General features: G+C 44.0%; 1 protein-coding gene and 1 long non-coding RNA gene across 4 annotated transcripts in view; one reads left to right on the forward strand and one right to left on the reverse strand.

Annotated features, from left to right (window-relative positions):
* On the reverse strand, positions 1 to 4,441 carry LOC123380034. Its single transcript, XR_006585272.1, has 3 exons — positions 4,129 to 4,441; positions 3,974 to 4,043; positions 1 to 123 (listed from the first exon to the last, which is right to left on the reverse strand). It is a non-coding gene; the product is annotated as an uncharacterized LOC123380034 (long non-coding RNA).
* Positions 21 to 21,621, forward strand: part of LRRC31 (leucine rich repeat containing 31) — a 33,400-nt gene continuing 11,799 nt past the window's right edge. For all 3 annotated transcript variants that reach the window (XM_045037290.1, XM_045037291.1, XM_003991956.4), the window contains exons 1-8: positions 21 to 213; positions 8,265 to 8,408; positions 10,551 to 10,718; positions 13,369 to 13,536; positions 13,758 to 13,925; positions 14,898 to 15,065; positions 18,107 to 18,274; positions 20,949 to 21,116. In XM_045037290.1, the coding sequence (XP_044893225.1) occupies positions 21 to 213; positions 8,265 to 8,408; positions 10,551 to 10,718; positions 13,369 to 13,536; positions 13,758 to 13,925; positions 14,898 to 15,065; positions 18,107 to 18,274; positions 20,949 to 21,116 (1,345 nt within the window). The remainder of the gene's footprint in view (positions 214 to 8,264; positions 8,409 to 10,550; positions 10,719 to 13,368; positions 13,537 to 13,757; positions 13,926 to 14,897; positions 15,066 to 18,106; positions 18,275 to 20,948; positions 21,117 to 21,621) is intronic.

Genomic DNA, 21,621 nt, shown 5'->3' on the forward strand with positions numbered 1-21,621 from the left:
AGACCACTTTCAACTTGACCATGAGTCAAAGAAGGAAGAAAAATTCCTCAGATGGAGAAACCAAACCCCGGACTTCGTTTGTCAACAAATTCTTCAGGAGCTCAAAACTCAGGCCCACCAAAGCTGAAAGCAGACAAAAGAGCAATGATCTTGAAGCTGCTGATTTCCAACCCAGCGATGACGCACAGAAAACAGAAAACATCTTAGATGCTGGTAAACTGACTGCTGTTATTTCTCTATTTTTTAGAATAATGTTTCCCCCGAAAGACATCATATGGGTTAAACTAAACCTAATATGAGTTTCTATTCTAAGCATTTACTATGTTACTTAAATGCTTTCAATACTTCAAGAATTTTACTTTTAAATTATTAGCATTTAAATTACATGTAACACTACAGGAAGGTATAGAGAAAATACCTTGTTTCCTTTCATTTTGATACAGTATTTTGTTCATATACATGCATTTATGGTCAACCAGCCAGTCAATAAACATTGATCGAGTACCTACTGTATGTCAGCCATTATTGTGTTAGAAATGCAGCCACATAACACAGGACCTTATGTACACAAGGAACCAGATGCAGACATAATTTCAGCGTGATAAATGATACAAAGAAACAAAAGCAGGCTAAGGAGACTAAGAATGATGGATGGGGTACTACTTTAGATGGGGTTGCAGGGAAGGAGTCTCTGATTTGGTGGCACCTGAGCAGAGATCTGAATAAAGTAAGCCAAGTAGAGTGAATGAATAAAGCCAGTCACGTAGATGCCTGTGGGAATAGCTTACCAGGCAAAGGCAGCTATAAATGTGGAGGTCCAGGGTGGGACTGAGCCTGGAATACTTGAGAGCGAGCCCAAGGTCAGGGGTGCTGAAGCAGGATGAGAGGAGAGAGGATAAAAGTAATAGGACAGTCACGGAGGAGGTAGCTGGGGGCCAGAATGGGCATCTTTTGCAGTTATAATAATAGCTTGCAAATCCCTCTTGAGCTTACACGGAGCTGTGGTCCTACTTCTGAAACATATTTTTATACTGCTGAATCCCCACGTTGCTACATGATGTTTATATGCCTAATTTTAACAGCTGCATGATATTCCATCCTGTGCCTGTCAGTGAGTATTTTTGTCTTTCCCTCTTGCCTCTTCCATACGTCATTGTATTTCAGCCTTGTTTTTTAGTACAAATTCTTAGAACAGAGATGACAAACTCAAGGGTTATGAAAATAAATATTGCCCAATCTTTCCTTAAAGCTATGTGTCATGTACAATGCCATTAATATATTGTCTATTAGAGGGGCGCCTGGGTGGCTCAGTCAGTTGAGCGACTGACTTTGGCTCAGGTCATGATCTCACGGTTTGTGAGTTCGAGCCCCTTCTTGGGCTCTGTGCTGACAGCTCAGAACCTGGAGCCTGCTTCTGATTCTGTGTCTCCCTCTCTCTCTGCCCCTCCCCCACTCATACTCTGTCTCAGAAATAAACAAACATTAAAAAAATTAATACATATATATGTATAATATATATATGTATAATCTATTAGATTAAATGTATTTTTAAGCATTTTAATCTTTTAATGCAAACATACCCAAAAGTAGAGAGAATAGTATAAGGACCCCCCATGATCACTTCCCTCTAACAATTATCAACCCATGGCCAATCTTGTTTCATTTATACCTACCCTCATTTCTGTCAGATTATTTGCAACAAATACCAAAAATAATATCATTTGGCTAACTCGGTTGGTTGAGCCTCCAACTTTAGATTTTGGCCCAGGTCATGATCCCAGGGTTGTGGTATCAAGTCCCGTGTTGGGCTCCCCACTGACCATGGAGTCTGCTTAAGATTCTCTTTCTTTCTCTCTCTGCCCCTCTAAACTGCTCATGCTTCTCTCTCTCTCTCTCTCTCTCTCTCTCTCTCAAAAAAAAATATATATAATTTTATTTGAATGTAGATTAAGTATATTTTATTTTTTATTTTTATTTAAAAAAAATTTTTTTAACGTTTATTTATTTTTGAGACAGAGACAGAGCATGAACGGGGGAGGGGCAGAGAGAGAGGGAGATGCAGAAATGGAAGCAGGCTCCAGGCTCTGAGCCATCACCCAGAGCCCGACGCGGGGCTCGAACTCACGGACCGAGAGATCGTGACCTGAGCTGAAGTCGGACGCCTAACCGACTGCGCCACCCAGGCGCCCCAGATTAAGTATATTTTAAATATTTTTTAGAAATAGGAAGTTAAAGTCTACTTAAAAATAAAGACAACCTCTATCAGAAAATTGTTGATATTTGTTCTAAAGTATGAGTTGAAGTTTTAGGAGCATAGTTAATGAATACCTATAACCACGATTAAATTCATAGTGCAAGGCCAGGCAGCTGGTTTTCCCCACTGGCCAACACTGGCCACTCAAGCCATGCATGGCTTGTCCATTTCCACGTCTCCCCAAATTCAGTGGTACCTGGAGTCATGTTAATTCTGCCCCCAAAATGACTCTTGGATCCGGTTCCTCCTCTCCATTGTTGTTCTGGCTTTCATTGGTTTTTGTTTTTTGTTTTTTGTTTTTTGTTTTTTTGCCTAGACCACTGAAACAGCTTCCTAACTGGTTGCTCTGCTTCTATTCTTGCTCTCTTGCCAGCCTGTACTCCATAGTGCCACTGGGTCCTCTTCCTCAATCACAGATATGATATCTTTCAGCTGCTTAAAATCCTTCACGGAGTCTTTCTTGCCTTGAAGAGAATGTCCACAATCCCAAACATGGTCTTCAAGGTGTTTGTGATCAGATGGATCTCTCTTCGTGACCCCTGCCTTCCCCCAACCTCTACTCCTGACATTCAGATTTACTTGCAGTTTCCGGAGCTGGCCACATTCTTGGAAAGGGGTTCCCTGTGCCTACAAAGACCTTCCCTTGTGTCACCACCCTCCTGCACCCCTCCCCCCATTTATCCTTCCCTCATTTCCACCCACCTGACTGACTCTCATTCCCTCTTAAGGTGCATTCACACACCCTTTTCTCTTGAAAGATTGCCATGACCTGCCCATGGGAGCTGAGGTGCTTACTGTCACTATCGTGCGCTCATGCACCCTCTGCCTGCCTCCACCATTGCACTTCTCCTCTGTATTGTGCGCATGGATTTCCTCTCTGCCTGTTTTTTTTTTTTTAATGTTTATTTATTTTGAGAGAGAGAGCAAGCAAGCAGGGGAGTTGCAGAGAGGAGAGAGAGAGAATCCCAAGCAGTTTCACGCTGTCAGCACCGAGCCCAATGTGGGACTTAAACCCACGAACTGTGCAATCATGACCTGAGCTGAAACCAAAAGTCAGATGCTTAACCAAGTGAGTCATCCAGGTGCTCCTGCCTTTTCCATTGGACACGTAGCTCATGGAAAACAGGAACTTGTTATCTTGGTTCCCTGCACAGCAACACCCACGTTACAAACATACAAACATTATTATGTTTTATGAAACCACTGGGATTCGTGGTTGTTTATGACCAAGAAACCAACCCTGGCAGATATAAGTTGGAAAAGAACTTAATGTGAAGATACTGCTTAGCTCACAGAATCACATGGAGAAGCAGGGGCTTGTCTCAGCGGTAAAGCAGTCAGGAAAAGGTCCCGAATCACTCCGTAGAACTGTTCACGTGTCACAACTTTGTGCTCTCCATAAGGCACCAGTCACCACAACTCAGCCAACTGGTAGCAGCTCTGACTCGACTGCCTTATATCTTGAGCTGTGACATAAGCTATCCTTCGAAGAAAGGGTTTTATGTATTAAAAAAAATGAAATATATGGTTTGTAAGTTCATGTCCATGGATCTCATAAATTAGTACTTATATTTATACTGAGGCATTCGATAAAAGTCTATCATGTTGATTTGTTTTGGTAATTAAGGAACTTTAAAGCTAATATTCATTCATTCATTCATTCATTCATTCATCCATTCATTCAATTGTTTGTTCATTCAACAAATATTTATAACATACCTCTCATGTAAAAGGCCCTGCAGAGTCCCATCTCCCTGGGAAGCCCTAGGAAATGTAAGTCACCATGCTCCTGAGAAATGAACAAGGCAGAAATTAGAGTTTCTGTTTTACAGATGAATCACCCAAAGCTCACAGAAGCCAAATTACTTGCTCACCTGCAGGACCCACAATTTGAACCAAGTCTTCCACTTCTGCGGTCTTAGACTTGCCCATCAGATCAACCGTTACAGAATGCCCAAGCAGGATGTGGTCTGAGAAGAGAGTCCTGAATCTGTCTGCGGGTGACCTTTGAGAAACAATTTGTTTGAATAGGTGAATGTGGTCACCAGAACATAGAGGTTGATTGGTAAATGTGGTGAAGTGAGACCAGCAAGTACAAACCACCTTTTCCAAACATTTGACAGTAAAGGAAATGATTGACAGAATAGTGGCTTGAGAAGAAAAAGGTTTGGGAAGGCTGGAACTTGAGCATGATCGTAGGTCGATCCTATGGGGATAAAGTCTTAAAAACAAAAGAGAAAGCATAAGGTATCATGCAGAGAAATATTTTAACACAAAAAATTATTTACGTATTAAAAATTTTTTAATGTTCATTTATTTTTGAGAGCGAGGGTGAGAGAGAACATGAGCCAGGGAGGAGTGGAGAGAGAGGGAGACACAGAATCTGAAGCAGGCTCCAGGCTCTGAACTGTCAGCACAGAGCCAGACACGGGGCTCTAACCCACAAACTTTGAGAGCATGACCTGAACAGAAGTCACGCTTAACTGTCTGGGCCACCCAGATACCCCCTAACCCAAAAATTTAAACACATACACACACATAATGGGTTCTGGAGCAGTCTGTTCTAGGTTCACATTCTGACTCTGCTACTTACAGTCTCTCTGTGTCTCAGGTTCTAAATCTATGAAACAGTGTGATTGAGACTCTTTGAATTAAGCTTAACAAAATGTCCTGGACTCACTGCATGCAAGAGTTAGTCCCTCCCCATCCCCCCATCCCTGACTCGCTTCTGCTCTACTCAAAATTCGGGTTGCCACATAAAACACATGCAATATTTGGGGCATACTTTTACTAAGCCATGATTCCTTGTTTACTTGAAGTCTCAATTTAATTGGACAGGCTGTTTCTGTTTTCCTAAATCTGGCAACCATACCCAAAATAAAATACATTGTATGCAATGCACCCTGATAGAAATGGAAGGCCTGTGTAAAGAGATAAAATTGTGGATGGTGCTGCCTCCTACTGGGAGAATGAGGCAACATCAACCATCCCTACACAGACCACACCCTATAGGTGTTTGCTTAAAAATAGCAATCTACACATTCAATGCAATCCCAATCAAAATTGCCCTGACATTCTTCTCAAAGTTAGAACAAACAATCCTAAAATTTGTATGAAACCACAAAAGACCCCAAATAGCCAAAGTAATATTGAAGAAGAAAACCAAAGCAGGAGACATCACAATCCCAGACTTTAGCCTCTATTACAAAGCTGTAATCATCAAGACAGTATGGTATTGGCACAAAAACAGACATATAGACCCAGAATGGAATAGAATAGAGAGCCCAGAATTGGACCTACAAATGTATGGCCAACTAATTTTGACAAAGCAGGAAAGAGTATCCAATGGAAAAAATACAGTCTCTTTAGCAAACTGGGAGAACTGGACAGCAACATGCAGAAGAATGAAGAAGGCCACTTTATTTCACCATACACACACACACACACACACACACAAAAACCCTCAAAATGGATAAAAGACCTAAATGTGAGACAGGAAACCATCAAAACCCTAGAGGAGAAAGCAGGCAACAACTTCTTTGACCTCAGCCACAGCAATTTCTTACTCAACACATCTCCAAAGGCAAGGGAATTAAAAGCAAAAATAAACTTTTGGGACCTCATCAAGATAAAAAGCTTCTGTACTGCAAAGGAAACAATCAACAAAACTAAAAGGCAACCAGTGGAATGGGAAAAGATATTTGCAAATGACATATGAGATAAAGGACTAGTATCCAAAATCTATAAAGAACTTACCAAACTCAACACCTGAAAAATAAATGATCCAGTGAAGAAATGGGCAGAAGACAAGAATAGACACTTTTCCAAAGAAGACATCCAGATGGCTAACAGACACATGAAAAGATTCTCAACATCACTCATCATCAGGTAAATACAGATCAAAGCCACACTGAGATATCACCTCACACCGGTCAGAGTGGCTAAAATTAACAACTTAGGCAACAACAGATGTTGGTGAGGATGTGGAGAAACAGGAACCCTCTTACACTGTTGGTGGGAATGCAAACTGGTACAGCCACTCTGGAAAACAGTGTGGAGGTTCCTCAAAATATTAAAAATGGAAGTATCCTATGACCCAGCAATAACACTACTAGGAATTTACCCAAGGGATACAGGAGTGCTGATTCGTAGGGGAACATGTACCCCAATGTTTATAGCAGCGCTTTCAACAATAGCCAAATCATGGAAAGAGCTCAAATGTCCATCAACTGATGAATGGATAAAGAAGATGTGGTTTATATATACAATAGAATATTACTTGGCAATGAGAAAGAATGAAATCCTGGCATTTGCAGCAAGGTGGATGGAACTGGATGGTATTATGCTGAGTGAAGTAAGTCAGTCAGAGAAGGACAGATATCATATATTTTCACTCATGTGGATCTTGAGAAACTTAACAGAAGGCCATGGGGGAAGGGAAGAGGAAAAAATAGTTACAAACAGAGAGGGAGGGAGGCAAGCCATAAGAGACTCTTAAACACAGAGAACAAACTGAGGGTTGGGGGGGGTGGGAGGAGGAGAAGGGAAGAGGGGTGATGGGCATTGAGGAGGGCACCTGTTGGGATGAGCACTGGGTGTTGTATGTAAGCGATGAACCACAGGAATCTACCCCAAAAACCAAGAGCACACTTTACACACTGTATGTTAGCCAATTTGACAATAAATTATAATAGAAAAAATAGCAATCTGCCAGACACACTTTGGAGAGGTAGTGTTCTTATTACTCTCCTAATATTTAAATCTAAATTGATTACTACTCAAGTCCTACCATTAATTTTCACTGGTACCAATATAGTATTTCTTTTTAGCTATGTGGTTTTTATACTTTGTCAGGGTTAGTAGAATATTACTGCACATTTAGAACTTACACTTTTGTAGTGGATTCCAGTAAACTTTTTTTTATATGTTTTAAATTGTACATTTTCATTTATAAAACCTCTAAAAAGTCACTGTCAGTGACCTTTTTTGCATATTCATTTTTCCTTCCAAAAGGATGATGTATTTTATACGTGTCTCAAACGCTGGCACATGGGGTAGGTGCAGCACTCGTACATAATAGGTGTTCAATAAATGGAAAGCTTTTAGGGGCGTCCGGGTGACTCAGTCGGTTGAGCGTCTGACTTCGGCTCAGGTCATGATCTCATGGTTCGTAGGCCTGAGCCCCGTGTCGGGCTCTGTGCTGACAGCTCAGAGCCTGGAGCCTGCCTCGGACTCTGTCTCCCTCTGTCTCTGCCCCTCCCCCGTTCACACTCTCTCTCAGAAATAAACATTAAAAAAAATGAAAAAGTAAGGCTTTTGTTATTTTAGCGTTATCACGTTAGTACTGTGTTAGTACAGAGGAACTTGGTGAGGGTGCCATGTAAGTAGTCTCTAGTGACAAGAAGGACAAATGAGTCTTCCTGAAAGTGTCCTGTGGCAGGAGTTGAGAAAAGCTCTCCCAGGCACCACTGTCTCTGCATCTGTCAATGGAATGGTCTACGAAATGAGCAGCAAGTGTTTGAGTCGCTCCCTGTAGCCAGCTGAAGCCCATTGGCAGTGATTGCAACGCTTTGCCTTTGTTTGGCAAATTTGGCAATTTGTTTGGTCAAATTACCTGTGTTCCCCACCATGAGCATTCACCGGAGACATCTGTGCGTCTCTCAGCCGTGCTCGGCTTCAACCCTGTGCTAACAGGTTTACTACTCGGTCCAGGGAGAACAACACTGTCTACGAGAGGAGAAACCTAGGTCAGGCCAGGAAAGAACAGCCACCGAGTTCCTCAGGCTCCTTTGTAAGAAAAGGGTCATGGGAGTGATCACTGTCCAGCACCCGGAGGCAGGACAGCAGTTAAGTTCTGTCCCCTGGTAAATGCTTCCTCTTCTGGGTTGAGGTTTCTCCAAGGACCAGCTCAGGGTTGTTGTTAGTCTGTTTACTTGTCTTATAGCGATCGCCGTGCATCTTTAACACTATCTGCATTAACAGCAAGTTCTTCTTTCTCCTGATAATGTAGCTAAGCCTCTCCCTTCAGAAATGGAGTTGGGATCCAGGATGGAGAAAAACGAGCAGTTCCTGCAGAAGCTGGGCAGAAAGGCTGTCAACAAGTGTCTGGATCTGAATAACTGCGGATTAACGACCACGGATGTGAGGGAAGTGGGTCTGTATGCAGCTGACTGGGCACAGAGGGACCCAGGGCCTTTGAGGGGAGATGAGCAGGCAAAACACACCCATCACTCACCTGACCACCCGAGGTCTGCAGGGTGGCCCCACCCAACTCAGGAAGAGCAGCAGCACCACTATTTAAAACAACAACAACAAAAGACAAGTTAATTGATCCTTCCTCAAGCTACAAAGATTTGAGCCAAGTTTAGGAGGAAGGTTCATTTGTCTGTTTTTCCTGAGTAATTTTACTTCCCTACCAATTGCTTCTTCTTCCCTGAAAAACATTTGTTTTGCGTACGATCTAAACTCGTGTGGCTCATCCGTAGAGCCAAGCCCCGCTGGGCATGTAAAAGGGTGTTGTGTTCTGTCATCTGTGGAATAAGAGTGTAACCATCATGTGTCACGCGTAAGCAGGAGTCCAGCGTGAAGACCCCCCCGACACAACCACTGCCACCTTATCTTTTCTCTTTCTCCCAGATGCCTTGAGTCAAGTCTTTCATCAAATTAGATGTGTCTACCAACACAGAGGTGTCAAAACAACTGAATTTTGAGTGAGGGGTCCTTGACTATTTTAATTAAAACACATGCCATTATATTTTGGACAACTCTCTTTAAATGTTTTTTTTTTTTAAGTTTATTTTTGAGAGAGAGAGAGAGAGAGAGAGAGAGACTGAGTGGGGGAGGGGTAGAGAGAGAGGGAGACACAAAATCCAAAGCAGGCTCAAGCTGTCAGTACAGAGTTTGACACAGGGCTTGAGCCCACGAATCTCAAGATCATGACCTGAGCTGAATTCGGCCGCTCAACCAACTGAGCTACCCAGGTTCTCCTTTGGACAGCTCTCTTAAGAGAGAACCCTGACTGCACCTGTGTTTCCAGATGGCTGTGTGTCAGAGTCACTAGCAGAGCTGGTGCAAACACAGGCAGTTGAGTTCAGCACAAACCCGCTGACTTGAAATCTCTGAGCGCGGGCCCCAGCAATCCTGCTTTTGATTGTTTTTCCTTCTTAATGTGTTCAATTGACTTATGCTTTATAAAGCATAAGAATTCTGGTGAACAAGTTGAAAGGGCTCAACTGCTTTGAAAGCTAGTAACAAACAAAAGGCAAAAACAAATTTCACTCCTAAGCATGGCCTCAGAGTTTTGGAAGGTCTGGAGTTGCTGTGCCTGTAGCTATAAGACCTCAGCTTGCTGCTTCTGATGGCTGCCCCTTAACCTTCAAGACATATTTAAAAACAAACAAGCAAAGATGCTTTACTTCCTCTCGGCTGGCGTCTCCAGTCTCCAGTCTCCACTCTCGGGTGGGTCTTGTCGCTTTGGGAGATAAAGATGGCCTTTGAGAATGTTTTTCACAGGCAGTAACTTCACTTTTAACGAGTGATGGCAGATACTCAGGGAAGATTCTGGTCAGGCTTTGTGCTTATCTAAATCTCCACATGTAGGTCCATTTAAATATAATGGGAGTTTCAGAAGGCTGTGATACCCAGGCAATGATGATCACAAAGAAAGGGTAACTAGTACCCTCAATCTCAGCAACCCTGGCCAACAGGCTTTCAGCCTGAGGATCCGCTAGGATGAAGGGGTGAGGGACGTCAGGGTGCTCTGCAAAAATGGAAAGGACTAGTGTACATATTGCAGTGACAATGCTAGTAACAGTAGAATTACCGTTTCTACTACAATAAAGGAGTTGTATGAAATCTGAAGATACCACTGCATTTTTTTTTAAATTTTTTTTTCAACGTTTATTTATTTTTTGGGGGACAGAGAGAGACAGAGCATGAACGGGGGAGGGGCAGAGAGAGAGGGAGACACAGAATCGGAAACAGGCTCCAGGCTCTGACCCATCAGCCCAGAGCCCGACGCGGGGCTCGAACTTACGGACCCGCGAGATCGTGACCTGGCTGAAATCGGACGCTTAACCGACTGCGCCACCCAGGCGCCCCGTATTTTTGGCAGAAATAGAAAATGCCCTAGGAAATGCAGTCTGTCCCGATTGCATGGCTGAGGGAGCCGTGCTTTGCTGAAAGTCAACATGTCCACCCCTCCCTCTTCTCTTACAGTGCAATAGGCACTGGGTCCCATGTACTACCAATTACACATTGCACGTGCAAATCTGTCTTTTCTCTTGTTCCCTTCCAGTTGCTTTGCTGCCTCTTCTCCCAGACTTGGAAAAACTGGATATTTCCTGGAATGATCTTATAGGTGGAACCCTCCGTTCAGTCACCCAGCAAATGCATCTCGTCAGCAAGTTAAAAATCCTGAGGCTGGGAAGTTGCAGACTTACCACTGATGATGTTCGAGCACTGGGTATGATGAATGCCTCACTGCTAGCGGCTCTGAAGCATCAAGGGCAAACTATCTGGGTCACAGCCCCTCCGGGGCTCATGGATGAGAGCACAAGGACGATGAAATGCCACGCTGGGCACTTGTATAACTTCTGAAAAGCTAAGTAGCCTGTACCTAGCATTGTGCTAAGCCCCAGGATAGAGAAAGGAGAAAGGTTGGTCAGGTATCTGCTCTCATGGAATTTAAATGGAGATAATTGTCAAATTTGCTTACTCACTGTTACTCACCTGTAAAATTGAGGTAGATAATAAGTTATTTTCCAATTCGAAAACAACCTCTTCTATTTTTCCACTCCCCTTTAAAAAAAATTGACCAAAGCAAGATTTTAAAACTAAAAGCAATGGTTTCAATAGAACTAGAACCTCAAGTTAGTTAATTACTGAACATAGAATAACATAGAATGTAGGATACAATTTGTCATGTTACCCAACCCTTTACTAAAATGCTTGCTGGTTTCAGCTGCCATTAACATTTTTAAAAATTCTCTTGGTCTGGAGTTTCTTATTTCAATGACATATTTTGATCATTTACATCTCTGCAAAGATTTCTGTAGAGACAACACAGTTCATGTCAAATGTCTTCCCTCTGCCCTCTGTGGAAGATCGAGGTCAGTTGATGCCCCTGGCCTACCCTTCCTGTAGTTGAGGAGAAACACCATCCATCTGAGAGCAGGCCAGGTCCTAGTGCAAATCCTACCCCGACTTCTAACTAGCTTTGGGACCATGGACAAATGATTTAACCTTCCTGAGCCTCAGCTTTCTTATCTCTGAAATGGGGTTGATATCCACCTCAGAAAACTATTGTGAGGATTAACTAATTTCTTTAAAGCATTTACTACATGCCCAGCATGTGCTCAATAATGGATGGTCCCTCCTTTTGCTCTTCCCTCATCCAAAACTAACTTTCAGTGATTTTAAGTAATCAATTTAGCAGCTGGTTATTGTGTAGCAGAGTTGCAAATTCAACTCACTGCCACTCAGGCACAAAAAGAAAATGTTGTTTATTTTCTATGATGAGTCTAATCTTTGTTATGATCTTCCGGCCTTAAGAAGCCAGGGAATGGAATTTCTGCCCTGGGACTCACTCCGAACTTGCCAGGGTCAAGAGAGAGTCTGCATCTTTGTTGCTGTGGTGTTTTATGCCTTGCTCCCTTTCCCAGACTCCTCTCTGGAAGGGCTTTTGCATCTTCTCCCATCAGAAGGGGTCTTCCTTAGCCTTGATGGCAGATGGGGTACCTGGAGAATAGATGGTTGACTGATGAGAGACCGTAAATCAGGAGGCGTTCCATCATTGCTACACTGGTTACAGTTGCTTAGTGCAGGATGATAGATGCGTGGCTCTCCAGTACCATGTGCACTGCAGACATGGTTAATCAGTCATGTGCTCTCTCTCTGTCTCTCTCTCTGATCCTGGGGAATGCTTCAGGGTGATGCCACCCCAGAAAAGCCACCCCAGCTGACTGGCGATGACACACAAAATGATTCCTGTGCTGGGAGAACATGCATTTTGACACGAGGCTCCTGCACTCCTGAAACCTCACTCCATACAGTGAATAACCAATGGTAGAAGTCCAAGCCCAGTAGTGGACAGTGGAGGAGAGGCTTCCGGACACAAGGGACTTTCCAGCACTCTTAATTGTTTGGTGTCGAGACTGACTCTGTATGCTGAGAAAGTGCGTTTTCGTGTATGTGCCTCTGTTCTACCCAAGGCCGTGGAAATCATTCCTAAAGAGGATTTCCTTGCTCTTGCCTATTCTCTCTCCCAGCCTCCATTCTGGCCCTCGGATGCTTTCCTATGTGAAAGGGTTTCAGAAATGTCAAGTTCCACCCCATTCTCACTGCGTCCTCCTCCACCCGCCAGGGCTGCATGGCTGTTATGAGCGGCTGATGCCTTATGCTTTGTTACTAGTTCTCTGCGGTGCTCGGTTTCAGTTGTGTGTGCTACTCTTGATGTCAGGGTGAGCTTCACCCCTGTGGTGGCCAGTGCCCTGTTTTGCCTCACCTCTTCCTCTGGCCCAGCTTCCCAGCAATGATGATCCCAGACAGGGTGGATGAAAGTAGTTGGAATAGTATAAATATTTATTACCACAAAAACAACTCAGTGATAGGTGGGGTTTTTTTAAATTTTTTAATATTTATTTATTTTTGAGAGAGAGCGTGCACAAGCTGGGGAGGGGCAGAGAGAGAGGGAGACACAGAATCTAAAGTAGGCTGTAGGCTCTGAGCTGTCAGCACAGAGCCCGACGCAGGGCTTGAACTCATGAACTGTGAGATCATGACCTGAGCTGAAGTCAGATGCTTAATTGACTGAGTCACCCAGGTACCCTTGGGTGTTTTGCTTTGTTTTGTTTTGCTTATGATTTTTATACATAGGCATGGTTCTGAACTTTGGAGGGACTAGAATTGCTGTGCCTGTACATACAGAAGCACCCACTGCTGGGAGTGGGCTGGAGGTGGGTCATTTTCTCCACTCTGTTCCTCGGCACCTGGCACCTAACCAGTCCCTCGCCTGGCTAATACTAGTCCATAAACAACGGTTGTACTGATTTTGACATGGATCCCCTGCTTTGTGGACTAGCAATCAATCCAGTCTTTGGGTTCTTTGGTGACAGGAGAAGCACTGGAGGCAATACCTGAGCTGGAAGAGCTGAACTTGTCCTGGAACAGTAAAGTGGGAGGAAACTTGCCTCTGATCCTCCAGAAGTTCCAAGAAGGGAGCAAGATACAAACGCTTGAGCTCATAGATTGCGACCTCACATCAGAAGATGGGGCGTTTGTGGGTAGGTGGGATTTGGATGAGTCCTTCCCAGAAAATAAGTGTGAAGATGCCCACGATCAGACAGCCTGGGGGTCAAGGTTGGCTGTGCCTTCTCTTACCCTGAATTGGAACAGTGGCGCACTGTACCCCCAGGTCACATGAAGCTGCCCTCCCCTTTTTCCCCCCGGCAGTCACACCCTGCATTTTTACTGAGCTGCTCTTGTTTGTTTCTCTTCCCTCTAGGTCAGTTGCTACCCATGATGCAAAATCTTGAAGTACTTGATCTTTCCATTAACAGAAACATCGGTGACAGTCTAAACAGTATTGCTCAGGGATTAAAAAGTACCTCAAATCTGAAAGTACTGAAGTTACATTCATGTGGACTATCGCAAAAGAGTGTCAGAATATTGGGTGAGGTTTTTATGTACATGTGCAATTTTACTTTATAATTGTTGTTAGGACATTCAACAAAATATGCACAGTGGTTAGGCTGGGGAATAAGATGATAGGTAATTTAAATCTTCCTTGTTTTATTACTTTCTAAGTCTTTTATGACAAGCATATACTTGCACGATTACAAAAACAACCTTTTAAAATGACTGCCTCTGGGGCGCCTGGGTGGCGCAGTCGGTTAAGCGTCTGACTTCAGCCAGGTCACGATCTCGCGGTCCGTGAGTTCGAGCCCCGCGTCAGGCTCTGGGCTGATGGCTCGGAGCCTGGAGCCTGTTTCCGATTCTGTGTCTCCCTCTCTCTCTGCCTCTCCCCCGTTCATGCTCTGTCTCTCTGTCCCCAAAATAAATAAACGTTAAAATGACTGCCTCTGAAAAGGCCAGGGTATTTTGGGTTTGAGATAGACATGGGCAAAATAAAAGTTATGTGCTACTGAAGCTCTCCATTTTTCTCTTACTTTTGAAAAATGTCAGCATTATTTTATGCTTAGTAGTAGGAAGGAGTTGGTACTGATGAAAAGAACAGCATCAGTGGCATCTGTAGTTAAAATTTATTCCCCTATATAGAGTATCCACAGTAAGGGAGACCATGAAATGCAATTGTGTTTTTCCCTTCAACTGACAGAGCCTGTAATATCCTTCTCACTGGCAGTTTGCCTGAGTCTAGAATTCTCTGAAATGCCAATGTTCCAGTGTAGGAGGAGGAGAACCATTAGTTGCAGGGTTTGACCAGAGCCATTGGCACGTGTTGCAGATCACGGACGGTGTGTGTTAGAAGCCACGGTCAGGTCCAAAGATGGCCAGATGGTAGGAAGTCTAAAGTTATTCCTTCGCCTTGGCTTTTCTCAGCCCAGTGTATTTTCTCCATCTCCCTCGACGCACCTGCCTTCCACCTTGTCATTTGTCAAAATGGGACTTTTGGCTTTCTGTGTAGATGCTGCTTTTAGGTACTTGTGTGAACTGAGGAGATTAGACCTTTCCTGCAACAAGGAGCTGGGTGGAGGTTTTGAAGACTCGTCAGCTCAGTTGGCCACGTTGGAGCATCTAGAAGTCCTGGATCTTCACCAGTGCTCGCTGACGGTAGATGACGTGACGTCACTGAGTAAGTGTGAACGGTAGAGCCAAGGAAGGACTTTTGGAACCTCAGTGTATGTTTGGAAACTTGGTAAACTCGAGGCGTCCCCTTAAACTTACAGTTTATGGAGTTACTGAAAGCGTCACATCCTAAAAAGTTCTGTGGATGCCCCCAATCTAGTATTTGGCATGTATTAAGTGCCCAGTAAGTATTAGCACATCCAAATTCCTCCTAAACACGTTTGTAAATGCTGGATGTGGCACTTGAAGGAGAAAATTTTGAATGTGTGTTGCTGTTTAGAAATGAGTCTGTGATGGGGCGCCTGGGTGGCACAGTCGGTTAAGCGTCCGACTTCAGCCAGGTCACGATCTCGCGGTCCGTGAGTTCGAGCCCCGCGTCGGGCTCTGGGCTGATGGCTCAGAGCCTGGAGCCTGTTTCCGATTCTGTGTCTCCCTTTCTCTCTGCCCCTCCCCCATTCATGCTCTGTCTCTCTCTGTCCCAAAAAATAAATAAACGTTGAAAAAAATTTAAAAAAAAAAAAAAAAAAAAAGAAATGAGTCTGTGAGTCACAAAGTTTATTTCAAACAGGGATGCGGAAAGAAAGCTGAACAAAGGGCCTTGAGGCTTTCTGACTAACAAGTGAAGCCAAGCCCCTTAGATACAGACAAAGTTACACAAGTCAGCAGGGTGGTGCATAATGGGTGTACGTTACAACTTTAGGGCACACACCCACTTTCCACCATAGACACAATCCTGTAATTACCCCACATAATGTATAAATGCAGTTTCTTATAACAAACAGCGCAAGTGCAGCCTTGCCATTAAGGTTTTTAGTCCGTCTGTGACCACAGTAAGCCTTGAAAATACCTCCAGAATCAGACCACAGCTCACCACCTAGACTTCTACTACCCTGGTTCAGGCCACCGTCCTCTTGGGCCTAGGTTACTGAGAGTCCAAATGGTCTCCCAGTTCCTCCTCTATCATTGTGACCTCATTCTCTATCCTTCCCCTCCTTGACTCTACCCCGGTCATTTGTGCGTGCTGACCTCTGTCCCTGGGGCCTTTGTCCTCGCTCCCTCTCCAGGTCAGGGGCCCCTCCTGTGTTGGGAACACCTTCAGAACCTCCCCTTTGCTCGGGCCCACAGTTGGTACCCCACAAATGCTTGTTGACTATGACTGATTGAAAGAATGAATCCATGAAAAACAAGACTAGAAACAATTTTTTAGTTGTTTTTAGTACGATTGGGGAAGGAAACGAGTTAAAACAGGTTCTTAGGTCTGACGTCTATATTTTAGACCCGTTGAATTACATTATTTTTATTTTTATTTTTTAATGTTTATTTATTTTTGAGAGAGAGAGAGAGACAGAGTGTGAGCGGGGGAGGAACAGAGAGAGAGGGAGACACAGAATCCAAAGCAGGCTCCAGGCTCCGAGCTATCAGCACAGAGCCTGACACAGGGCTCAGACTCGTGAACTGCAGGATCATGACCTGAGCCAAAGTTGGACGCTTAAGCAACTGAAATTCCCAGGCATCCTGAGACCTGCTAAATTACATTTTAGACTCTTATGCCTCAAGTTGAAAAACAGAAGCGTCCAAGCCTTTCATTAAAGATTTTAAAGTAACAATCTGTTTCTGGGCTCCAAGTGGAGCCTTATGGAATATCACCATACCCTTTACTTCTGAGTGTCATGCTTGGAGGAGACACTCCTGGGTTATGAATGCATCAGATCCCAAAGAATGAAGTTCCCTCGGTACAACTGAGTAACGTCATTACTCATCTTGTTACTCAGAGGAAGGGTACGGTGCTAGAGCACCTCCATTGTTACCACTAGCATAGCACAAGGGATGGATTAGCCTCTCTTACTACATTTGCAGCCACCAACACGGGTGGATGGCCTTGGAAAGCTAATGATTATTTAATAACTGTAGCAAACTGTCTAATTTTGAAAAGATGGAAATGAACATACATCCTGTGTATACCTTATGGTATTAAGTAATTCCCCATTCTCCTTTCTGATCATTCTAGACAGCTCCAAAGAAATGGGATTACAGATCATTTAGCCAATCATCTAGCTGTATGGAGCACTGTGCCAAGGGCAAAGGCAAATTCACAGTCAGGGAGCTTCAGTCTGGCAGGGACAGGAATAAACCAACTACATGGTGAAGAGCAGTGCTGTGGGGGTTGGAAGAGGAAGAAACAGTTACATCTGTTGGGATTGCACGTGCCTGCCTTCTCTCTTCTGCCTTTCTCCCGTCCTCCGTCCCTCCTCCCACAAATGTGTGTGTGCCTCCAGTGTTCTAGACTTTGATGCACACTCTGGGGATGAAGCAGACCCTACATACAGACCTCACAGAAGCAAAAATAAATAGGGTGGTGTGATAGTGACCAAGGGGTTATGTGACCAAGGTGTCCCTGGAAGGCTCTCAGGGGTGAGCCAGCCCCACAGAGATGCCAGGATGCTGCATCTCCCACACTAGAAAGAGCGAGGCCAAAGACTTGCAAGCACGAAAAGTAGCAGAAAGATAGTGAAGCAGGAGTAACTCCTGGCACAGCAGGGCCCTCAGGACCCCAAGCCAGTGCTGTCACCAACAGACCTCCATCCTTACTGCTTGCTTTCATTGCCTTCCTCGTACTTATTACTTTATTCTGAGAAAAGAATGATGACACTGAACATTAATTGAGCTGTTAATGTGTGCCAGGCCATGTACCAAGTACTTTAAATATACTCAGTTGTTTTATCTTTCCAATGACCCTGTGAAGTACTGTTATTCTTCTCATTATTGAGAAAACCGAGATTCAGGGAAGTTAAGTGACTTCCCTGAAGTCATATAATTCTTTAGCAGCAGAGGCAGGATTAGAACCAGTTTTGTCTCCATAATCTTTGGTCTTAACTTCTAGCCTGAAGAGAGGCTTGGAAGCAGAAAAGCCCAAGCTGTCCATTGGGAAGTGTGGCTGGTGTGCGTGTGCGCAGGGGTGTGTCAAGGAGGGAGATTGTGGGACCCAAACACCCAGAAGACTCTTTGTGAGATGGTGCCTAAAACACGTCACTGCTGACATTTTAACAGCCCAGGTAATCCCTTTACTCTCGAGTCTTCAAGAGTTGGATTTATCTGCCAACAAAAAGATGGGTGGCTCTTCTGAAAACCTACTCAGCCGGCTCCGATTTTTACCAGCCCTGAAGTCCTTACTCATCAACAACTGTGCTTTGCAAAGTGAGACGTTTACCGCCCTCGGTAAGAGAATTCCCCAGATCCCTACAAGCATGTACAGTAACACATGAGAACACATATTCCATACATCGGAATTTCAGGCAAGGCTCGGCCACAGGCAAACTTGTGAAGTACTAATTTGTCTTCTCTTCAGGAAATATGCTTCCCTAAAAGTGGCCTTCTGAAGGCCGCATGAATGATTCTGGCATTTGCAAATCTAACATTTAAAATGTAGACTGTACGCGGGGCACCTGGGTGGCTCAGTCGGTTAAGCACCCGACTTCGGCTCAGGTCATGATCTCACGGTCCGTGAGTTCAAGCCCCGCGTTGGGCTCTGTGCTGTCAGTTCAGAGCCTGGAGCCTGCTTTGGATTCTGTCTCCCGCTCTCTGTCCTCCCACCCCATTCATGCTCTGTCTCTCAAAAAAAAAAAAAAAAACAAAAACAAAAAAACAAAAAACCCCGAATAAATGTTAAAAAAAAAATTAAAATCTAGACTGTACGTAGCCAACTCTGGAGGTCCATATCCATGGTAACTTGTCATTTCACTGAGGTGACAATATAAACTGGATTGCTGGGAGTCTTATGGGAAAAGCGAGGCAGTTGCTAGTGTGTGAGCCTAGCTGACTGCCCAACATCTACTTCCCGGCATGATTTGTTGTCTTCTCGAGGAATCCAGGCCTGCTGGAAGGTCATGGATACAGCCCAGCCTAGAACAAGGGTCTAGAGAATCTGGAATTTCTGCCTTTTTGAGGGGCAAGACCATCACCTTCAAGCAGAGGGAGATATTCTGAGGCAGAGGCACTTTGTGTCATTTTACTGAATTTGCCACCCAAACAAAACACATTGCACACACATTGCTCTGTGCTGACAGAGCAGAGCCTGCTTGGAATTCTCTCTCCCTCTCTCTCTGCCCCTCCCTGGCTCACACTCTCTCGTGCATGCTCTCAAAAATAAATAAAAATGAACTTGAAAAAAAAAAAGTAAATTGGATCTTACTACTACCCAGTTTAAACAGATTTAATAGCTGCCTGCATCACCTCTGGTAAAATCCACATTCCTTCATGGGGTCTAAAAGGCGCAGGTGATCTCAGCCACTCTCCCCCTTGCTCCCTGAACCAGCTTCTTTCGGTTCCTTCCTGTCACTGGGCTCGCCTCTGTCTTCAGGCCTTTCTGTTTTCTGGATGGAACGCCCCCACACCCTATTCTTTCTTGGGGAGCCCTGACTTCAGGTCTCAGCACGAATGCTCCCTGTTAATACAGCATCTCTGATCTAAATTAGGAGCCCCGTATCTTTTTTATAGCTTTTATCAGAATTTGCAGTTATGTATTTATTTGTTTTTCTCAATGTGCATATTTCCCCCAGTTTATAACCTCCTTGAAGGCAGAGATGACACTTCTTCTTCAGTGTATATACCCTAACCACATTTTAGGTATTTCTGACATTAGCTAAGCAAGTAAAACAAAGTAACTTCTCAAAAGGGTCTGTAATCCCCCAAATGGTTAGGTAAACACACGCACGCACATACATGATGCATGCCATTGCTCAGACTAATGTTCAGTTAGGAAAGTGCTACAAAAAATAAATTTAGGGACAACGTGATTTTTAAAAAATATATATTTTTAATGTTTATTTTTTGAGAGAGAGCACATGTGTGCAGGAATGGGGCAGAGAGGGAGGGAGATAGAGGATCCAAAGCAGTTTCTGAGCTGACACCAGAGAGCCTGATGTGGGCTATTCAAACCCACAAACCTTGAGATCATGACCTGAGCCCGACCTCAGATGCCATCCAGGTGCCCCCATGATGTTTTATAAGTAATACTTTCTATTTGGAAAAAGTTGGATATTTTTTAAAGAAAATTTTGTTTTTAATTTTGTGTCTTCTGCCATCAGAGGGTAATAACTCCTTTAATTATTGCTGCATAATGAATCATAATCAAGCAGATATTACACTGAATTATATCAGTTTGCATTAAGAAGTAAACACATATTTCTCCACCTTAATTTTAGAAGAGAAAGCTCCATTTCTCATTGATAGGTCCCTGTACCATGTAGGTGATAGGGATTTTCTTTTTACATATTATAAAAGGATATATATTTGCCCCTTGGACACCTGTTATTCTTTAGAAAGAAGATTGGAATTAAAGCATAATTAACTATATCTTGGCAATAAGTTGTTTGGGTTAATTGCAATATTAGGGGCAACTGAGAATCGAGCAGAACCTCTTTTAATCTTCTTTAAAAATCTCTCCAAAATACACTAGTTCCCTTCCTTGTCTCTGTCACTACAGGTAGGTAGACACAAACATATTCTGGTGTTTCGGAGTCTTGAGGAGACTTGGCCCTCTGTCTGAACCTTAGCGGTAACTGTACAAGGGAATACGTAAAACCAGGACACGTACTGGAAATCCTGACCAGCTGTCCAAATCCTTTGCCTCTTTCTCCCTCCTGGATGTCAACTGAAGGAGAAAAATCCCAGTCAATAGTGAATTCCATTTCACCGAGTTTACTTTCCCAAAGTTTCCAGCATTTCTCTCAAATAAAAATAGACAACCGAAGCTGTGGACATGAATTTCGGGAAAAAGACAACAGTCTCCACAACTGTCTTAACTTTAGTTCTATTAATATGCTGCCCCAGGTTGCTCAGTTTCAAAGAGGGAAGCCTAAATGCTTGCTCTTCTTACTATTCTCAATTTTAGCTGAAGCCTCTGCTCACCTCCCTGCTCTGGAAGTATTCGACCTTTCTTGGAACAAATGTATTGGTGGCAACCTGAAGCTGCTTCTGGAAACACTGAAGTTCTCAGAGTCCCTTCAAGTGCTGAGACTGAGCAGCTGTTCCCTGGTGACAGAGGACGTGGCTGTCCTGGGTTCGTATCCACTGGTCCCAAAGCAGTGCTGGCACAGGGAGCCCAGTGCACCTGTCCTGCAAGGGGAAGGAAGGGAAGGAGGGCAGCCAGACCTGTGGCTGAGCCCTCTGCAAAGCTTCCCTTCTCTCTGACACCTGCTTAGAAGAGATCTGGTGAAAATGAATAAGGGCAATTCAAAGGCCAGGAAGAGAGTGGCAGGCTTTTCACAAAGGGGGAGATGGGCATAGATGTGGTAATGGGTCTTTCCAGCTTCTGCTCCTTGCCTTCCCCATAGCAAGACAGTTGTGGCGCTCTCTAGCCAGCTTGGTGTTAGTCAAATTTCAGTTACCTACGGTCTGCCTTCGCCAAGTTTGCCCTGTCCACATCGTACCTGCACTGTTACTTAATTTTTTCTTTATATTAACTCTTTAACTTAAATGCTTTTATTTAAACAAGAAACTGAGGGGTGCCTGGGTGGTTCAGTAAGTTAAGATCGGACTCTTGATCTCAGCTCAGGTCATTATAT

This window comes from Felis catus, chromosome C2 (assembly GCF_018350175.1).
Source record: "Felis catus isolate Fca126 chromosome C2, F.catus_Fca126_mat1.0, whole genome shotgun sequence".
NCBI classification, from domain to species: domain Eukaryota; kingdom Metazoa; phylum Chordata; class Mammalia; order Carnivora; family Felidae; genus Felis; species Felis catus.